The sequence below is a fragment of the Giraffa tippelskirchi genome, chromosome 5 (genome assembly GCF_054371585.1).
Source record: "Giraffa tippelskirchi isolate mGirTip1 chromosome 5, T2T-mGirTip1v1.2.pri, whole genome shotgun sequence".
NCBI classification, from domain to species: domain Eukaryota; kingdom Metazoa; phylum Chordata; class Mammalia; order Artiodactyla; family Giraffidae; genus Giraffa; species Giraffa tippelskirchi.
This window is the reverse complement of record NC_137279.1, coordinates 27,010,554-27,028,185: the sequence shown is the minus strand read 5'-3', so window position 1 is coordinate 27,028,185 and position 17,632 is coordinate 27,010,554. Positions and strand designations below refer to the sequence as shown.

General features: G+C 50.9%; 1 protein-coding gene across 2 annotated transcripts in view; it reads right to left on the bottom strand.

The window, feature by feature from the left end:
* Positions 1-17,632, bottom strand: part of KAZN (kazrin, periplakin interacting protein) — a 1,354,882-nt gene that overhangs the window by 167,835 nt on the left and 1,169,415 nt on the right. The window contains exon 1 of one of the 2 annotated variants that reach the window (XM_081492180.1): positions 6,784-7,304. The exons of the other annotated variant lie outside the window; for it this stretch is intronic. Coding sequence (XP_081348306.1) covers positions 6,784-6,991 — 208 coding nt within the window. The 5' untranslated portion in view covers positions 6,992-7,304. Of the gene's footprint in view, positions 1-6,783; positions 7,305-17,632 lie in introns of those variants that run through there. 2 annotated transcript variants of the gene reach the window in all.

Sequence of the window (17,632 nt, the reverse complement as noted above, 5' to 3'; positions counted from 1 at the left end):
GACCCCATCCCTGCCCAGGTTTCCCTCCCAGGGCTCTGTATCCCAGGTTTCCAAATGGCCAGGGTCAAACCTCCTGCCACAGGCCAGCTGGCCTCTTTGGATTCTTGCCGGACTAGAGGTGTGGGCTGTCTGCTGGGGCTAAGGGGGCAGCTCTAGGCCCCAGGGACCCTCCCTCCCAATGGTACCTGGCTTACTGGATGCTGTTATGCCCAAGATGAGAAAAAAAAAAGCATCACCCTCCGCCTGGTGCCCCAGTAGCTCTCAAGGCATCATCAGCTAATGAATGAAACCACAAGGAAGCAGCAGTGGGGCAGGCAGCCAGCACAAGCCACTTACTACAACCTCTGTAACCTTAAGCTTAAAGCCTCAATGGTCTGCCCTGTAAGGTGGGGAGAATGCCAGCTGCCTTATAGGGATTAGGGGAGATGAACAGGAACACAGGTAACAAAGTGCTTGTCTCCTGGGCAGCCCTCAGTAAATGACTCTTTATCATGAATATGACCTTACCAAACACAAATAAGGATTCTCCCCTGCCCGGGCACACAGGACTTCAAAGTTAGGAGTGCCCCCGCAAGGCTGAGGCAAGAAAGCATACAGGAACCAGCAGCTGTTGTTTTTATTTCTCTCCAGGCCCCCGGGGAGAGCTTTCCGAAGCTTCTGTACAATTAAAAGGTACTGAACACAATGCCTGTGATAAAGTTACAGCCCAAACTAGTTGGGAGCCTGAGCCAGTCTCCAAATCCGGGCAGCAACAAAAGACAAGGCAGTCAGCACCTGGAGACTGGCCACTGGGTGGTGAGTGTTCCCCAAAGTGGTCCCCTAAGCCCAGCATGATGTACTCGGAGGGTTGCCACCATTGAACCCACCAGCTCCCCTTCTCCCTGGCCCAGGCATAACCTCATCCAATTTAGGGCCAGGACACCAGGTAGGTGGAATGCACGTACCTGTCACACCTTTGTGGCTGTTAATTTCTTCTAAATCTGGGGCTGTGGCAGCACCGGCTGGGCTAATGCCATGTGGTGAAGGCTCCAAGAAACTGCCACAATCAGCATCTTCTAACCGGCTTCTCTTGAAGGCATCAAAACAGCAGACAAGAGAAAGTCTGAAGTCCCCACCTTCATGGTAGCTGTCCCAAGAGGGACAGAGGGCCTGGTGCTTGAGAATAGGAAGCAATCCTGACTTTCCCCCTCCTGGACAGGCACTCATCTGATGCGCTCAACATGAAACACATTTACGGAGAGTCAATTCTTAAAAAATAACTACACACACAGGCACGCATGCATGCACCCACACACCTTGTAACCACAGCTTGCCATCCTCTCTGGAGTATTTATAGCCCTTAGTGACTCACAGCAAACACAGGATCCCCACGGCAATTGCTTTGGACAGCTTTAATGACACGCTTGGTATGCTTATCTGCTGGGGCTAAAATCTGTGTGCACGCCAATGTGCCTAATTTTCCACTTTTGTCAACGGGCCGTGTTCTGGGGGAGAGCGCTAACACTGAGGGGGTGTCTGCTACCATCCATGAGCCACGCGTGCTCTGTGGCTCTTGAGATGATGGGAAGGGGAAGAAAATCCTCTTTGCCCAGAATGGCTGGAGGGTCCTAGCAAATCACCCAATTGACTCAGCTGGAATATTAACACAAAACACAGAGGCCATTCTGGAAATTTCCTGATGACTCAGAAGGCCAAATAAGCAGCTTGCACTCTGTCAAAAACATCTGTCCCATCAAATCCCAATATTTCAGACTTCAAAAGTTTAACGCATTTTTGAGACTTCTCTGGCAGTCCAGTGGTTAAGACTCTGTGCTTCCACTGCAAAGGGCATGAGTTTGATCCCTGATCGGAAGATGAGAAGGTTAGGTAGCATCACCGACTCAATGGACATGAATTTGAGCAGACTTTGGGAAATAGTGAAGGACAAGGAAGTCGGGTGTGCTGCAGCCCAAGGGGCCGCAAAGAGACACAACTTAGTGACTGAATGACGACAACAACGGGGAACTTAAGATCCTGCATGCTGCATGATGTGGCCAAAAAAAATTTTTTAATTTCACACACACACACATTTAAGTCCTTTGTACTCTGGATAAATGGGAATCCCCCCATCCCTTATGGCATATGTAGCAGCAGGCCCCATGGGTATGAAGGATGCTAACCATACAGATTCCTGTCCAACAACTCTGAGGTGGGTAACAGGATTCCATTTTAGACATGGGTAAACTGAGGCTCAGAGGAGCCTGGCGGGCTGTAGTCCATGGGGTCACAGAGAGTCGGACACGACTGAGTAACACACACACAGAAACTGAGGCTCAGGACATTAACTAACTCGCTTGAAGACAAATAGCCAGGAAGCAGTACAGCTGGTGAATTCAACCAGCAGGTTGCGTTTGATTCCAAACCTGGTGCCCTGTACCCACTGCCCTGGCAGAAGGATCTTTCAATTCCTCTCCCTGAGCAGTCACATAGGGTGGAGGGGGCTGGGCCACAGCAAATTGCCTGAGGGAAACCAATGGAAAAATACATTCAGAGAGCAGTGACTTTCATTCCTGAGTGTCCAGAAGAGCCAAGCCCCCAGTCATCTCTCTCCCACCCCATTACAGAGGAAGCTCACTCTAAACCCTTTTGGTCCTAGTGGCTGACTTTCAAAGAGCATCCCCAATTCCAGTATGGAGACTGAATCTCCCCCTCACCCAGCAGAAATTCTTTACAGAAGGGATCACACAAAGCTGACCTAGTGAGGAAATTGCTAAAGGCACAAAGATAAGCAAATGCTTGAGTTGCTAAACCGAGGAATGTCAAGGAGAGGACAAACTTTTTTTAGAGATCAAAATTTAAAGGAAAAATGAACCTGACACTTAACATGGGTCTACTTTCTTGAGATCACGATGAGGTGCTCTGAGGTTTACAACCTGGGGCCAAGTCCTGGCTGTGACACCTACTAGCTGTGAGATCTCGGCTGAATTTTCTGAGCACCAGTTTCCCCATCTGTGGACAGAATTAGCAACTGCATCTACCCCTGGGTTGCTGGAGGACTAACGAAGACAAAACCCGGCATTTGGTGAGCACCAAGCCTGGCCCCTGCACGTCCGAGGGGGTGCTAGTGGTACAGGACCTGCCTGCCAATGCAGGAGACATAAGAGATGTGGGTTTGATCCCTGGGTTGGGAAGATCCCCTGGAGTAGAAAATGGCAACACTCCAGTATTCTTGCCTGGAGAATCCCATGGACAGAGGAGCCTGGTGGGCTACAGTCCATGGGGTCGCAAAGAGTCACAAAGAGTCATACATGAGACTGAAGCATCTTATCATGCAAGACTGGCCCCTGGGAGGGCAAGGGACAGGGCCTGCCCCCTCCTCCGGGGGACTTTATGTGAGGGGGAGGGGCAACAGAAGATAAGAGCTTAAATGACTAATAAAGAAGGAAGCCTGGGAGGCTTCAGATTTGGACAGATAAAGTGCCCAGTCTACAAAAATACTAATTTACCAACAACTTAAAAAAAAAAAAAAAAGTGACTTGGTTGGGAATTCCCTGGCAGTCCAGTGGTTACGATCTGGTGCTCTCACTGCCAAAGGCTGAGTTCGATCCCTTGTCGGGGAACTAAGATCCCATAAGCTGCGTGGCCAAAAATGAAAAAAAAAAAAGAAGACTTGATTTCTTTGTCAGCCAGCAGTATCCTCTTGCCTTAGGAACTCAGCACCCATGCACCTCCCCTCATTCTTTTCTAACCACCTATACTAAAAAGCACCCACTCCCGTTGCGCTAACCCCTCACCTGGTTTTTTCTCCTGCTTAGCCTTTACCATCCCCTGACACATCCTGTGGGTCTTTGCCTACTGGAAATCTCCTCCCACAGAGTACAAGCTCCATGGAAACAAGGGCCGCAGTCTTCTGCTGCTGCTACAGCCCTGGCAGCTACAACAGTGCCTGGAGGGAGGAGAGGCTCAAGAGGTGTGACTGAATGGAGGGACAATCACAAGGGAATCATTCAAGTTCTCATCTCAGAAGGCTCTGGGACCACCTGAACACTCTGCGGGGACCCTGGAAGGAGCCCCTCTCTGGTGGAGTCACTCCCCCTACACCAACAGGGAAACTGAGTTACAGAGTATCCCAAGGTCAGACAGATTTGGGGCCGAATCAGGTGCAGACCAAGCACTGTGTCTCATTTCTGCATCACCTGCTCTTGTCTGCAGTTTGCACGCAAAGGGTAACCTCTCCTGGAAGTGGCCCCAGCCTGGAGGCCAGGGTCAGCAGAGGTCACCAGCACAGGGTCTGTCACCCTGACAATCTCAGGATATCACCTACGAGCAATGTCAAGCTGCCAGGCCTCCATCCCACCAAGCAAGCATCCCTTCTTCCTTTCTCCTTCCCTAAACCCCTAAAAGTGCCAATTTTCAGACACTGTCACCCAGAAGGGCACTCTTGCAGTTTCTTAAACTGAGCTTTGCATTAGGCTGGGGAGTAACATTCTAAGATCCTGAAGTGAGTCACCTCACAGCCTGGCTAAAATGTCTATTTCAGTAGTAATTTTGACTTGCAGTTCTAAGCCTGAAGACTTCCCATTGACCTCCCAGAGGAAAATCCCTCATGACAGCCAATGGTGTGAGCACCCGTGTCCATGATAGGCTGTTTGAGAACCCGTGTCCTTGCCCAACTGCCATGGTCTTTCTCAGAAACTGCATTTGGTCTTTAAGATCCAGAGACCAGAAGAGGGTGAAGGGTGGGGGGGTTAGAGAGAACTCAGAACTTTCTGGTTTAGCTGCTGGCTTGATCCTGTTTCATACCAGTGATGCCATGTGTAGATCAGCAAAGGAGATGCCCCCTGCTCTCTGCCCTAAAGGGACACCAAGAGGGCCACTGGAGTAACAGCCACCCCAGACCTCAGAGACAGGTTTTTCTCAGCTACACCATGTCATTAGGATGTTGTTATCATGATACACAAATGGAATCTATATAGACACAAAGTAAACAGATTTATCTCCAGCCAGCCCTCTTCTACATGTGTACATAATACCAGCCTCCACTGGCCCAACAGTCAGCTTGGGATCACAGAAGTATTTTACAGACAAAACAGATGTCATCTCAACATAGTTCAGGAGGGGGGAGATGGAACAGATTAACTGTTCATCCTAAAGAAAAACTGAGTCAGTAGGGGCAACAAAAGGTACCCCACAAGTAAAGCCGATGACTTACATTCATTAGCATCAACTATGAACTAGGCAAGGTGCTTTGCAGACATGAGCTTCTGAATGATCAAAATGTATCTGACATTATTAATATCCCTACTTTACAGATGGGTAAACTGAGTCTCAGAAAGATCAAACGACTCGCCCAAGCCCTCCCATTTGCTTATTCTCTGCATCTATGTTCTGTTTCACAGCAAGCTGTCTTGGGTTCTAACTGCTCTGTGCAACAGGGGAGGAGGTGGGATTGGGTCCAGCAAGCCCAGCTCCTAAACCAAAGGCCCAGGGACTCAAGCTCCTTCCGGGCCTCAGTGTCCCGCTTCCAGACCCTTGGTGACCCAAGACATCAGTTGTTCCAGAACACCAGTGCAGCTCAGCTAATCAGAGTCAGTTGATTGGTGGTCCCAGCTCCTGTGGCTAGAAATCTGACCTCTGGAATCCCATCTCCTGGGGAAAGCAATATGGGCAGCCTGGAATTAGGAGGCCTTGCAGGTGGCTGTTTTTAGGAAAGAATTATTAGGTAAATAAGCCTGGTGTTTCCCAGTTGGTAAGCTTGCTGCCTGGGAGAGGCATTCTGGTGCCAATCCAGACAGAATTTGAAATTCCAGTATCAGTGCTTCACCGCTTTGGGATTTGGGCAAGTCCCTTAAACTCCAGCCTTTTCTGACCTCATCTTCCTGGAGATAACACAGCCTCACTGTCAGAGGGTGGTAATAAGATTTTAAGAAGACTCTGCAAGTAAATTACTGGAACACATGGGTGTTCAAGAAATAATGAATAATCATGTTGTCCACCTACACACCCCCCACCTCATCTTTCCTAGAAAAAGTATTCGAACTTCAGACTGATGAGTCTCCTCGGAAGCTCTTCGTCTTCCAGCTTCCTACCCTAGAGTGTGGAGGATCCAGGGGTTCCTGTGCCCCACCCTCCATGACCTAACTTGAGCTGGGGAGCGACCAGCTGAGGCCGGAACAGAATGGAACCAGAGCATCCACTCGGAACGTTTAACGCTCAAACGCTTGGGGCGGATTAGCCAACGATACATAACTAGACCACTGCATTTGTGTCTCCTCGGCGGCAATTTCTCTTTCTGCCTTAGTCGTTCAAGTGTACGAGAAATCTCTTCGCTCCTAGCAAAACCGAGTCGTCACTTTTGTCTGCGAGAGGCGGCTGGAAGGCAGCGCTCCCCTCGGCACTGGATAGAGTTGCCAGGTGGGTCACAGGTGCGGTCACAGGGGGCCTCCCCAACTCAGCGCGAGGCTGGCCCCATTCCCACGCTTCCCAGAACAGGCGCGGGATCCGGCCTAGACCCGGGTCTCCCGACGTCGCGGGATCGCACGGCTCCCGTGGCCTTGACCTCCCTCGGCAGCTCCCTACGGGGCTCTGCCGGAAAGCCGCCGAGCCCCGAAACCCCCAGGCTGGGGACTAACTCCGCGTCCCGCGCGTCTCCTCCTGCACCCCGGCCGGCGCTCGGGGCTCCGGGCGCGGCGAGAACTTTGCCACCAGAAGCTGCCGGATCCCGGTCGGGAGCGCCCCCGCGCGCCCGGCCCAGCGCTCCCGGGCCTGCGGCCGCGCCGCCCTCCCCTCTCGGCGCGCACCTACCCGGCTGGCTGCAGTCGCCATCCGCTCGAGCTGAGGGTGGCCCGGCGCGGAGCCGATCGCTCGATCCCGCCGCGTTTGCACTCGGCTCGCAGGCTGCGGGCCCCGGGGGGCGCGCCGGCCCGGCCCCTGCCCCGCAGGAAGGCGCCGGCTCACCCTGCGCCGCGAGCTGGCGGACGCGCTCCCAGGTGCCAGAGTCGGCGGCCCGCATACCGCGTGCCCGGGGGCGCTGCCCGCGGCGGCGCGGGGGGCTCCGACGGCGGGCGCCGGGCTCACAGCCCGCGAGATCGTCGCCGCATCAGGGCGCAGCCGAGCGCCGCCCCGGCCGCCCGCCCGGCGGCCCGAGCGGGCCGGACCAAGGCTCTCAGTCCGGCTGGACACCCGGCTGTCCGCTGCCGCCGCACGCGAGGAATTCGGCCGCCGAGTCTCTCACGTGGGAACGACTCTCACTCCCGCGGCTCCTCCTCCCGCTCCTTCCGGGCTGGCGAGCACCGCCGCTCGCCCCGCCCCCTCCCCCGCCCCCTGCCCCTCCGCGGCGCCCAGACTCGCCCCAAGGCCGGGCAGAGCGCCGCGACGCCCCTTTGTGCGCCGGGCCCTGGCCACTTGATACATTCCCAGCATGGTCATTCCTAGAGAAACTCAGGGTTAGAAAGAAGGGCAGCGTCACAGGGCTTGGGAGTGACAGGCCTGAATCCAGGTAGCCCAGCCTGGATGTGTCTCTCTACTTTTCTAACACCCTTGGGACACCCTTGCTGGAGAGCTGAAGTCCCAGCAAGTGGCCGGGAGAGGGCGGAAAAAGCAGGCAGGAAAAGGGGTGGGCCCTCTGGGACACTTCCTTCACTCACCTGGACTGTGCGGCCAGTCCTGCTTTACGTGCACACAGTACTGAGCGCAGCGGCTGTGCCAGTGGAGAGGAAAACTGATACGGTCCATACCCGTGAGGAAGCACTGGTGGGGGACCCTATGTCTGCACCTCAATCCTCGGTCTCAGCTTCCCCATCTATAAAATGGGAATCAGGACTTCCCACCCTGTCCATCATCAGTGCTAGGTATGAACTCCCCCCTGGTTGGGGTGGGGGAGGGCGGTGATGTGGCAGGTGAAATGGTTCCAGGAGAGCCGAGGGTCTGGGTCCCTGCCCCGTGGGTTATTAGGCCAGCCAAGCTCTGTAGGAGGTGACACTCTGAAGGGGCTGCAAATCCGAGGCCGCCCACTCCAGTGGGTGCTCCCCTGGCTGGCTGAGTTTGCTGTAAAGTGAACCCAGCAGCTCTGAACCCCCTTTGATCTGGGGATTATGATACTCTTTAGAAGGACTAATTATCTCCTTGCAGCCCCAGGAGGCAGGTCCCATAGACACGGGAAGGCGAGGCTACCTGGCTGGGTGAAGAGTCACACACTTTCTCTGGTGTCCTCAGCCTCCCACTCCAGGCAGCATGCACCCCAGCTCCTCCAGGCCTGGCTCAGTCACCTATGGATTCCACTGGCCCACACCTGAGCTCTGGGAACTTCTAGGTCCTGGCATATGGCTCTCCGACCAGCGATGGGAACCAAATTTCTCCCTCCTCCTCCACCCCCCTGGTGCAAGTATGGCTGCCTCAGACCCTCTGCCTCTGTCTAATGGGACCCTCAGCTGTCCATTGGAGAGCGGACAGGTACATAAAATCTTGGTGATGCTCCCAGCTCCGGAAGAAAACCAACCATGGGGTTAAACGCCCATACTGCTCTGGGAGAAGGAAACTGACCCCACATCAAGTGACAAGAGATGCTGGGAATCCCCCAAGTTCTCTGCCTTTGCTGGAAAAAATGGCAAAACAGAACAAAAGAAAGATCACTCTGAGCCCTCACGGGAAGAGAAGCTGGGAGGGTCTTTCATTCTGGAGACATCTGGTCCTGGAGACTCTGTTTTGGATGCTTTCAGGGACATGACAGAGGGAGGAGGGACAGCAGGACATCTGTGGTCTGCTTTATAGGGCATTTAGGTTGTTCTTTTTACTTAGAAAGTCTTTGCATATTAAACTCATAGGGAGGTTCTGCACTTCTACAAAGAAACACACTCTTTCCCCTATTTCTTGAAGTACATGGAACTCTTGGTCAGCCTCCTATTTTTCCCATTTGTCATAGAAACATTCACTTCCCTCTTCACTTCGTAAGGAGGACACAGCAGCGCAAGCACGGATATGAGCACTTGCCACTTGGATTCAATGTCAGGGAGACCTTAGGGAGTGGCGGGGACTGTGGCAAACAAGAGGGTTAAGGTTAGAGTTAGAGGAGGCAGTAGATGGTTGTCATATAGGACTTTGGCTCCAGTGTTACCAGAGGTTCCGTTTTTTGTTTGTTTTTTCTGGAGCTACTAGGATTGTGAATTTTGATGTGAAACCTAAGTTTGAAATGTTGGCAACTTTTTATAAAGCTAAGAAGAAAGAGGAGAAAGAACAATGAGGTCAAAATGTCTAGCAGTTTCTGTTTGGCTCACTGGCCACAGGTGCTCACTGGTCTCCTGTGCAAACTCTCTAGAGTCTGCACATGTTTGCTACTGACGTTTCAATGGTCCAAGCTATTTCTCAAGCTCCCAACCCTGGGGAGTTTCTGCTGCACTCCTTTCTCAGCAAAGTTTGGCCTGGTTCGTGTGTGTGTGTGTGTGTGTGTGTGTGTGTGTCCCACACTCAGGACTAGGACTTCGCATGGTATTTGGGGTTAACTCTACTAGCAGGCAAATCTGCGACAGGAGCGGCAGCCTGCAGCCTTCCAGAAAACCATCCATCTGCCTTGAGTGGGACGTCTTTCCTCTTCAAGGTATGTTTCTGATTATGAGGATGCTCTGGGCTCAGGAGACATTTCTGCTCAGCTCTGCAACAGGAGATGCAGGAGCCAGGGAACGGCAGCCTGTTTTCCAGGAATGGTACCTCCAGGGTGGTTTGTATTGAAGACTCCAAGACCGGGGTGGCTTCTGAATGTGCTGCCTTGCAGAAGGGCCCTGCACTGGGGTTTGTCATCACTTTGACATTCTTAAATTAGTTTTGAACTAGGGGCCTCACACGTTCATTTTGCACTGGGACCCGCAAATTATGTAGCTGGGCCTTCTCCCAGAAGACCTGCTGGCCTCCCTGGGGGATGCTGAGAATTGATGTTGGAGACAGCTGGGCCTGGAGTTTGGCTCTCTCTGACCTTCTCCAGGGTACACCGTGTCCAGACTCTGTAAGGCAGTGGGAAGGGAGGATTTGGGGTGAGGAGAAAGGCTATAGAAATTGTCCCCTCCAGTCCTCCTGACTACTCATAAGGAGCAAAGGCATAGTGAGAATTCAAAGTGGGGGTGGGGGGGTTGGCAACCCAACCCAAGGGTTGGGAGGCTGCTCTAGTTATAAGCTCTGAGGCCAGACAGTGTCCCCATGACCCTGACCTCAGGCCAACAGGGCACCACCAAAGGAAACAAAAAGGAGGCTGGGGGTCAGGGACACCAGGGGTCAGTGCAGTTCCCATTCACAGCGCCCCTTCATTCCCAAGAAAACTTCCTTTAGATCACAGGAGCAAGTGACGTGACAAGATATATTTGACTTAAGGAACAAAACCCAGAAACCTTATATTAAAAACCCCACTGTATTCAATATCTGCTTGAAATTGGATATTTGAATCCACTGGAATTTTTCAGGTTTGTTTTTTTTTTCTTGACTATGTTTTTAGTATTTGTAGAAGAGGTTTAACTGATATCTTCCAGCCAAAATTACTCTTTTCAAACACCTGGCACTAAGACAAGGTAGCAACAGTGGATTCTCAAGACTGTACCGTTTTGTCTGTAACACCCTCGTGAATTCCCAGAGTCTGGAGACCTTGGTAGCAATCCCCTAGCTTGTGTGTGACTGTGGAAAAGGGTCGGTCTGTCTCTGCATCTAAGCGCCCTCACTGGCAAAAGAGAAACGAAGGGCTGGATTAGCAGAGGAGGGCGTTCCCAGCTCTGCCTGCTACGGGTGAGTGGGTCTTTTTTAATCTTTCTTATGGTGACTATGGGGGTATGTGTGTTTCGTGCGTGTTGCTAGTAATGATAGCAAGTGTATTCGTTATCTGTTGCTGCATGACAAATCACCCCAAATTGCAGAGGCTTGAGACAACAGGCATTTATTATCTCTCAGTTTCTGTGGGTCAGGAGACCAGGTTGGCCTAGCTGGGTGCCTCAGGTTCAGGGCTTCTGCGTAGACTGCCGGCAAGGTGTCAGCGAGGGCTCCATTCAACTTAGGGCTCCCCTTGGGGAGCAGCTACTCCCTAGCAAGTTTCAGTTTCTTGTGTTGCACTGAGACCCTCCACACTTCCTTGGCTGTGGGCCCTGAAGCCACCCTCCATTCTTGGCCATAGAGCTGCAGATCTTCTTGAAAAATTGCAGCTTGCTTCCCCCTTGGGCTCCAGGAAAGAGCAAGAGAGGGCGTACACAAGATGGAGACTGTTGTCTCTGTAACCGAATTTTTTTAAAAAATACTTTTTATTTTGTATTGGGGTATAGCCAATTAACAATGTTGTGATAGTTTGAGATGGACAGCAAAGGGACTCAGCCATATATATCCACGTATCCATCCTCACCCAAACTCCCCTCCCATCCAGGCTGCCATATAACATTGAGCAGAGTTCCCCCTATGCTATATAGCAGGTCCTTGTTGGTTACCCATTTTAAATATAGCAATGTGTACATGCTGATCACAAACTTCCTAATTATCTCTTCCTCCTCCATCCTTCCTCCCTGGCAACCATATTCATTCTCTAAGCTTGTGAGTCAGTTTCTGTTTTGTAGATAAGTTCATTTGTCTCATTGTTCTAGATTCTGCATATAAGGGATGTCATACGATATTTCTCCTTCTTTGTCTGACACTGTAACCTAATCTTGGAAATGGCATCCATCCCCTTTCCCCTGTTCTGTTCATTAGAAGGGAATCACTAGGTTCTGCCCACAGTGGATGGGAGGCGTGACAAGATGGTGTGACCACCAGGAGGCAAAGATCAGTGAAGGCCATCCTGGATGCTGCACACCCCCGGAGGCTGGGGACACATTCTCTGGAGGCACAGAGACCAGGACTCAAATCCTGGCTCTGACACACATGAGGGTATAATCTAGAACACATGATTTCAGCCCAGAAGCCTTGGGCTCCTCATCTGTCAGATGGAGGTGATTGTGGTCATTACTTTGTAGAGTTGTGGTAGGAGGTTTTTGCACATGCAGAGCTCTGAATGGTGCTTATTGTTGTCATCGCTAAGTCGTGTCCAACTCTTTTGCGACCCCGTGAACTGTACTCCGCCAGGCTCTTCTGTCCATGGGATTTCCAGGCAAGAATACTGGAGCGGGTTGCCATTTCCTTATCCAGGGGATCTTTATGACCCAGGGATCGAACCCCCATCTCCTGCATTGGCAGGCAGGTTCTTTACCACTGAGCCACTGGAAAGGCCTGAAAGGTGCTTCATACAAAGTAAACCCTCAAACAAATGAGCTTGAAGACATGGCTGGAGGAGGCCAGAGCGACGTGTCTTTTGCTTTTGAGCCACATAAGCACTCCGGCTATCTCCATGGAGATCTGCAGCTTGTGATCTATTTCTCAGAAGTCCTTCCAGCAGGCCCCAGGATGCCTCTGTGGCCAAGGCCACCGTGGGGATGGTACCGATCTCCTCTTCTTCACTCGGCCATCCCTGTAGGACTCCGGGGCACAGGTGCAATGGGAAGGATTAGACTGGTATTTTCCCCTCAAACCTTCTTAGACCTCAGCCCTTGGAGGCTGGAGGATTTTACCCCTGTCCATCCTGCCATCTGTCCTGGGGAGGCCTTCTTGGCTGGAGACTTTTGTGTGCCTGTCATGGGCTCACTGATACCTTTGCTGATCTTTCCTGGGCCCCAAACGACCTGACCTGTCGAGGATCCTGACCCTCTCTGGAGGATTCCAAAGGACCTGCCCTGGAGGCAGATGCTTATCCCAGATCCAGACATTGAAGTGTTTTCACCAAATACAGCTGGCCTCCGTGCCCTGCCTGTCAGACCATCTTGTATCCCAAATTAGATTCTGAATTGTACCAAAAGGAAAAATTCCTTCCTCATCCAGAAGCCACATCTCTCCCATCTTCTCTAAGGCTCTTTTGAGCAAGTTCATATCAAACAGAGAGGTTTCTACTGAAAGTTGAAATGTTGCAGCTTATTCGGGATCATTGGGCTTCCCGGGTGGCTCAAGTGGTAAATAATCTGCCTTCCAATTCAGAAGACGCAAGAGACACGGGTTTGATCCCTGACTCTGGAAGATTCCCTGGAGGAGGAAATGGCAACCCACTCCAGTATTCTTGCCTGGAAAATCCCATGGAGAGAGGAGCCTGGCGGGCTACAGTCTATGGGGTCCCAAAGAGTTGAACACGACTTAGCAACTGAACATACACAGCATTCAGAATAAATAACAATAACATCAAAATACTATGACTTCTAATAATCATATTGGCAAATTTACATAGTGCTTACTATATAACCTTCCCAACAATTCTGAGAATTATATGTACTATTATTATCATCCTCATTTTACAAATTTTACAAACAGACACAGAAGTTAAGTCATTTACCCAAAGGCACACAGCCAATAAGTGACGTAGGCAGGACTCAAGGTTAATGTGGTCTGGCTGCAGAGTCTGGGCTAATAACCATCATGCTACTTTGGTAACAATGTCATTGTCTGAGCACTTACTTCACCCCAGGGACTGTCCTTTCTAGCTCTTTCAACCCTGCACCCTATCCCCATGTCCCAGATGAGAAAACTGAAGTTTAGGGAAGACAAAGGGACTTATCTCAGGTCATGTGGCTGGTAAATGCGGGATTGGGATTCTAACCCTCAGAAATGAGGGGTGTTCTCTGGTAGAATACCTTGCACATCAGGGTTACGGAGAATTGTGGGCATAGTGGAATGGTCAACCCTTCCATGATTAACTCCTGAAGTCAGGAAAACTTCACGGAACCCTCAGCAGGCATCTGGAGATGGGGCCTCTGCTGCCCCCAGTGGCCACTGGCAGTACTTCCCATTCCTCAACTGGGGTCCTCAACTGGGGGTGTTGGTTCCTGGGAAAAGGACCACTGTGTTCACCACCACAATTTTCAGGCCCCATGTCTCCATGTCCTATGTGTGAGTCAAGAGACACAGAGGCTATGGGCCAGTGAGTGCCCAAGATAAGAATAATGTTTACTGGGACTTCCCTGGTAGTTCAGTGGTTAAGAATCTGCCTTGCAGTGCAGGGGACTGCAGGATTGATCCCTGGTCAAGGAACTAAGATCCCACATGCCCCAGAGCAACTAAGTCCATGTGCCGAATCAGGGAGTCCCTGTGCTGCAACAAAAATCCCACATGATGCAACCAAGATATCTCAAGTGCTGCATCTAAGACCTGATGCAACCAAATTAATTAATTAATTAATCTTAAAATAAAGAACAATGTTTATTGAGCCCTTCTACCTCTGTACCAGGCACTCTGCTATGTACTCATTATTGTTCAGTTGCTAAGTCGTGTCTGACTCTGCGACCCCATGGACTGCAGCATAGCCAGGCTTCCCTGTCCTTCCCTATCTCCCTGAGTTAGCTCAAACTCATGTCCATTGAGTCAGGGATGCCATCCAACCATCTCATCCTCATTACTTAAATGTTAGAATTTAATTTATCAGCACACAGATAGAATCATCATTGTTAAGGGTTATCTATAGTATTTGGATGGGCTTCTCAGGTGGCTCAGTGGGTAAAGTATCCATCTGCAATGCAGGAGAAGTGTTCAATCCTCGGGTTGGGAAGATCCTCTGAAGAAGGAAATGGCAACCCATTCCAGTATGGAGAATCCCATGGACAGACGAGCCAGTTCACAGGGTTGCAAAGAGTTGGACATGACTGAAGTGACTGAGCACGCATGCACACATAATATTGGATAGAGCACTTTACACATGTTAGTTCATTTTAATTCTCACAACATTGTGTAATGAGAACAATCCTCATTTTATCAATGAGGAAGCCAAGGAACAGAGAGTTTTAGTAGCTTCCCCGAGGTCACACAGTAGAATAGGATGAAGCCAGGAGTCACAGGCAGGCAATTCTGCCTCCAGAGCCAGTTTTCTTAATTATTATGCCACTATCTTGTATTATTACAAAAATTACTATTTTTCTGATCTTATGGTTGAAGAAACTGAGGCTTAGATAGGTGGAAGAATTTGTCTAAGATCACATAGCTGGTAAGTTTAGACTCAGTATTTCAACCATGTCTGTCTTCATTTATTCATTCATTGACTCAACAAATACTGACTGTGTTCCAACCATGTGCTAGGCACTGTACTGGGCTCCAGCCATAAAGCACCATGCAGGTTAGCTTGCCACGGCACCTGGGGTCTACCAGCATGTGATACCACGTGGTGGGTTGCCATTTCCTTCTCCAGGGGATCTTCCAGACCCAGGAATCGAATCTTTGTCTCTTCCATCTCCTGCATTGGCAGGTGGGTTCTTTACCACTAGCACCACCTGGGAAGCCCCAGGCCTGAGGCAGACTCCTAGAAAGACTGACAATTTCTGCAAAGAAGAAGGTGGTCTCCCTTCCTGGAAACAGGAAGGACCTGGATTCCTAGATCACCCCTCTCCCAGCTTCATCTCCACAGCAATAACCTGCAGAATGGCTCTTATAAGAACTTGGAAAAGAACACCAATTAGACTTGGGAGAGGCCATGGCAAGGGTCTGCGGCGTGGAGTTCTACATTTCTCTTTCAGAGTTGGGCAAGTAAGACCACCTTCCTGGGGCCTCAGTTTCCCCACCAGTGAAATGGGGATAAGAACACTTGCCTGTCTCTCCACAACTGTCCTGTGAGGAACAAAACAGACCAGATATAGGAAAGCCCACATAACTGCAGAAGGCCAAATAGACAGCCAGGCTGCAGGGCCAGTTCAGTTAAGGAACCATTTGCTTATTTCCGTATTTATTTCATTGGGTCCACGTGTGCCATGAGTCCACTCCTGTCTTAGATACTGTGAGGAAGGTTCCTGAGTGTAGTCCACCTGGACATTCAGATGAGACAGGAGAATTGCTGGCAGATATGACTTTGATTATGACTGTCTGTGCTGCGGAGGCCTTACCACTGGGGCAGTGACGAGTCCTTCCCCAGGGAAACAAAATTGTCCCAAAGCGCCGGCTAGCAAACAGCTTCAAGATTCATGCATGCAGAGTGAGCACTGAGGCCCAGAGATCCTGTCCTGGCCTGTCTCTTTAAGTGCCAATCTCTCCTAAAGCAACTGCTGTCACAGTGGCCACAAGCAAATTAGAACCATGGAGAAAGACCCTTGTGCAAAGGCCTGGGTCTTTCCTGTGAAGGTCTCCGTTGTTCAGTCGCTCAGTCATGTCTAACTCTTTGCGACCCCATGGACTGCAGCACGCCAGGCTTCCCTGTCCTTCACCATCTCCCAGAGCTTGCTCAAATTCATGTCCATTGAGTTGGTGATGCCATCCAGCCATCTCTGAACTACCTACAAATAGTAGTTAGGCATCTCAACACCGAGGTGGGGTTTATCTGTTCAAATATAAAGCTGGCTTCTCCCTCTGAGAAAGGAGAAAAAAAAAAAGTCCAGAGAGGCTCAGATATTTGCCTAGAGACACACAGCAAATCAGGGGCCCAAGTAGACTGGCCTCAGAAAGCCCTACAGCAGTGGTTCTCAAAGTGGCGTCCCTGAACTAGCTGTATCAGCACCTTTCCTGTGCATTTTTGAGAAATGCAAATCCTCTTCCCCACCCCCACCTCCTGAGTCAGAAATTCCTGGGGTGAGGCCTGACGAGTCTGTTTCAACAGCCCTCTCCAGGTAACCCTGATGCTGATAAAGGTGAGGGCTACCGCCATTGCCTGGAGCAAGGACTGCTAGTTCTTCATGTCCTTCTGAGTGGGTGGGGAGGAATGAGACCGTGGAGTGTAGCGTCATGTTTTCAGTGGCTGTACGACCCACTTGGGTGATCTTGCCTGGAGAATTCCTTGGACAGAGGAGGGAGTCAGACATAACTGAGCGACTAACACAGACACACACACATACACACGGCAGTTACATAACTACCCCTCCCCCACCCTGATGGCTTTTTGCACGCAGAGTGTGAACCCTGGGGCCCTCCCTAGTTGGGAGGCCACCTGCCTGGGCTCCAGGAGGCCTGTCCACACATGCCCCAGGCTGCTTTCCTGTAATTATGGGCTTTACCTGCCTGCCCGCCCACCAAAACTCAGGCACGTCAACCAGAGCGACTCCTGGCTTCTCCCACCCTGTAGGCAGAGCTCGCACAGCCTAAGTCAGCACTGCACAGCAGATAAAGGGTTCTGTGGCTGCAAGGCCTCCAGCAAAGCCAGGAATGGGCCTGACGCTGCCCCCCAGCGGTCCCTGGGCCAAGCCCAGGAGGAAGAACTTTTTGCACCCTGGACATCAGGATATAACCTTAGGCCCTGGTCTCTGGGTTCTCAGGGCAAAAATTGTCAATGGCCCCTAATCCCACAGGGACTAATTAGAACTGTTCTAAATTCTTCTTTTCCCAGAATTGTCCTTTTAATATCTTTGGAACTGGTTTTCGGGAGGCAGATTTGTTGAACAGATATGTAGGAAGGACTGTCATTTTCCCCCTGAAGTTTCTCATTAAAACAAACAAGCAGAAATGTGTTTCTAATATAAAAAGAGCTGCGTTCTTTTTGTTTTTAAAGACCTGACCTTTGAAAGTAGGATATTCCTCTCAGATTAGAGGCCCACTGGAGGGATGTTCTGAGATTCCTGGGATGAAGATCAACCCAGCCTCCCCTGTAAATTCAGGGCAGGGACAGGGTTTTAAATTGACACATGCCCATGGCACGAGGCATGCAACAAGC